At 49.6% G+C, this 2,885-nt stretch overlaps 1 protein-coding gene across 1 annotated transcript in view; it reads left to right on the top strand.

The window, feature by feature from the left end:
• The window catches only part of LOC308172751 (cadherin-7-like), a gene marked incomplete at both ends in the record, with an annotated part of 141,721 nt that overhangs the window by 19,400 nt on the left and 119,436 nt on the right, over positions 1–2,885 (top strand). Inside the window, one exon of the mRNA XM_080547702.1 lies at positions 2,399–2,560. Within this exon, the coding sequence (XP_080403828.1) occupies positions 2,399–2,560 (162 nt within the window). The remainder of the gene's footprint in view (positions 1–2,398; positions 2,561–2,885) is intronic.

Raw genomic sequence — 2,885 nt, 5'->3', positions numbered from 1 at the left:
GGAGGGAGGGAGGGATGGAGGGAGGGATGGAGAGAGGGATGGAGGAGGGATGGAGAGAGGGATGGAGAGAGGGATGTAGGGAGGGATGGAGGGAGGGATGGAGGGAGGGATGGAGAGAGGGATGGAGGGAGGGATGGAGAGAGGGATGGAGGGAGGGATGGAGAGAGGGATGGAGAGGGGGATGGAGGGAGGGATGGAGAGAGGGATGGAGGGAGGGATGGAGGGAGGGATCCAGAGAGGGATGGAGAGAGGGATGGAGGGAGGGATGGAGGGAGGGATGGAGAGGGGGATGGAGGGAGGGATGGAGAGAGGGATGGAGAGAGGGATGGAGGGAGGGATGGAGAGAGGGATGGAGAGAGAGGATGCAGAGAGGGATGGAGGGAGGGATGGAGAGAGGGATGGAGGGAGGGATGCAGAGAGGGATGGAGGGAGGGATAGAGAGAGGGATGGAGGGAGGGATGGAGGGAGGGATGGAGAGATCTCCTTGCATGTGCAAACAGACTGACAGGGGTAGAGGTCAGGAGCAGACGCGGTCCGTCACGCTTGCTGACAGGTGAGATTTATTTTTAATCTCGGGGATGAGGGTCTTGCCACACACATGATGTGCCTTGTTAGTTGAGTGGAGAACCATGCGTCTATTACTCCGTGTCCTTACACAAGGTAATGTGACACGATAATGACCTTAGAAAGGTATCGCCATGGTAATGGGAACTCAGCTGAGAGGGTTAGGGTGCACTCACCGTGATTGTTATTCCCCAACATCCCAATATCGTTTCTTTGCTTTTGAGAAATGTCTTTCCTTCTCCTTTGTGTACATCCCAGAAGTACTCTATAATAAACTAACGTTCTTCTCAGATGAATATCAGTACTGTACTCAGGCAGGCAGCAGAAGGTGGATTCAGGCTGCCTCCATGCAGAACAAATGTAGCAAAAGCAACGGTTCACCACAGAGCGACGGTGGCGTGGAATTCATTACCAAGCTTTTTAGTTTCAGATAGCAACAGAAGTCGCTTTGACAACAAATTAAAGATGTATCTGTTTACATACGGGATACCCTGAAAACAATGAAGTGTTTCTCACTGGTGAACTGAGCTATCTTGTGATCCCAAGGGTAAGGAGAGTTATGTTTTTTGTCTCCACTTTTCTTTCTGTATTATTTTTCTTTATTTTGTTATTAAGTTGTCTTCAACTAAACATTTAAATAATATAGCTTATGTATGTATGTATGTATGTATGTATGTATGTATGTATGTGTGTATGTATGTATGTATGTATGTATGTATGTATGTATGAATGTTATGGAAGTGTATTGTCTGTATTTAAGTGTTTAAGATGAAAAATAGTTTGAAAGTATGAAGGTATGAGGACCCCAGGAAGAATAGCTACTGCATATCTGCTGCATCTAATGGTGGATCCAAATAAACAAACAAACAAACAAACAAACATTGAAGAGCCAGGTCATTATTTCTCCTTCATATTCTTCTTAACATTTGACCGTATTTTAAGTTAGTTATAATTATATGAAATATAAATGTAGGTCTCTGTGTATGACAACATCAGGTGTCTCATGGGTGTGTATCCACTAGACCCTGAAGGGCATCGTGTGTTCATTGTATTTACCATATTTACTGTCTACGAAATTTTGGTCTCAATTTCTTCACCATTGGTTGAAAAATGTCATTATCGTTGCATCAGCAAGCACATTACTTGCTGTCTGAAGTGACTGCGGTCACCCCAGAGCAATTTTGCTGATGGCGTTTTCTCTCCCCCCCCTCCCCCCCCCCCCCCCTCTCTCTCTGATAGGTGCCAATTGCTCCATCTACGTCTATATGTCGTCCCAGCGACTCCAAAGTGGAGGGAATTACCACGCCTTCTGTCTCTAATCAACACGCAGGAGGACGACCGGCGCCTCTTCAACAACAACACAGAGAAGCTTGACAGCGTTTGAATCTCGGCACTCGGCACTCGGCACCACTCTCTCTCTTCAGGGGTCTACGTGTCTTGTCTCTCTCTTTTTTCTTGTTTTCCTGGCAAAGACGCGGGGGTCAAGACAGTGTGAACAACACCCTGAGGGTTTTGACATTTCCCCGGCTGGCTGACTGTGTCGGGTTTTTTCAGTTTTTTTTTTTTCTTCTTCTCCTTCTTTCTGTTTTCTCTCCTGGCCAGTGTGTTTCTGGGAGGGAGGGAGGAGGCGGCCCAGATGAGGTTGTGGAGGAGTGACTCGGGGGTGCGGGGGGCCGCTACTCTCCTGGCTCTGCTGCTGCTATCCCTCCGGGAGAAGATGGGCTGCTGGGGGTTGAGCTCTGATCTGGGGGGGCTGAAGGAGTCCCAGCCCCACCCCGACCCCCAGCCCCAGCCCCAGCCACACCCTCAGCCTCAGCCCCAACCCCACCCCCAGCCCCAGCCCCAGCCCCAGCCCCAGCCCCAGAGCCGGGTAGAGGGAGGAGGCCCCGGGGAGACCCCCTGGGAGACCCTGCGCCGGCCCAAACGCAGCTGGGTTTGGAACCAGTTCTTTGTGTTGGAGGAGTACACTGGCAACGAGCCGCTCTACGTTGGCAAGGTAAGACAGAGCCTGGCTCCTCATGACGCCCGGTGGGACTCCTGGCTGCTGGAACACACAGATACTGTAGCTGCTGCTGTTGTTGTTCTGACATCCTGTTTGTTTACTGAGAGAACAACTTACACGCTTTACTCGCGTAAAGGAACGAGGAAAAACATGACGACTATGTTATGCAGAGATTGTTTTGCTCCGATTCCAGTTTGTTTGGTTTAACGCGTCTGCTAATCCATGTAGGGAAGACATGCGTCGTTAAAACGATGGTACGAACATGTGTGGCTTTCAAGGTGTCTTGCTATTCCAAACACGATGGACAAAGGGTATAGAA

Source organism: Nansenia antarctica (genome assembly GCF_963989245.1).
Source record: "Nansenia antarctica genome assembly, chromosome: 17".
Lineage (NCBI taxonomy): Eukaryota > Metazoa > Chordata > Actinopteri > Argentiniformes > Microstomatidae > Nansenia > Nansenia antarctica.
This window is presented reverse-complemented; position numbering and strand designations above follow the sequence as displayed.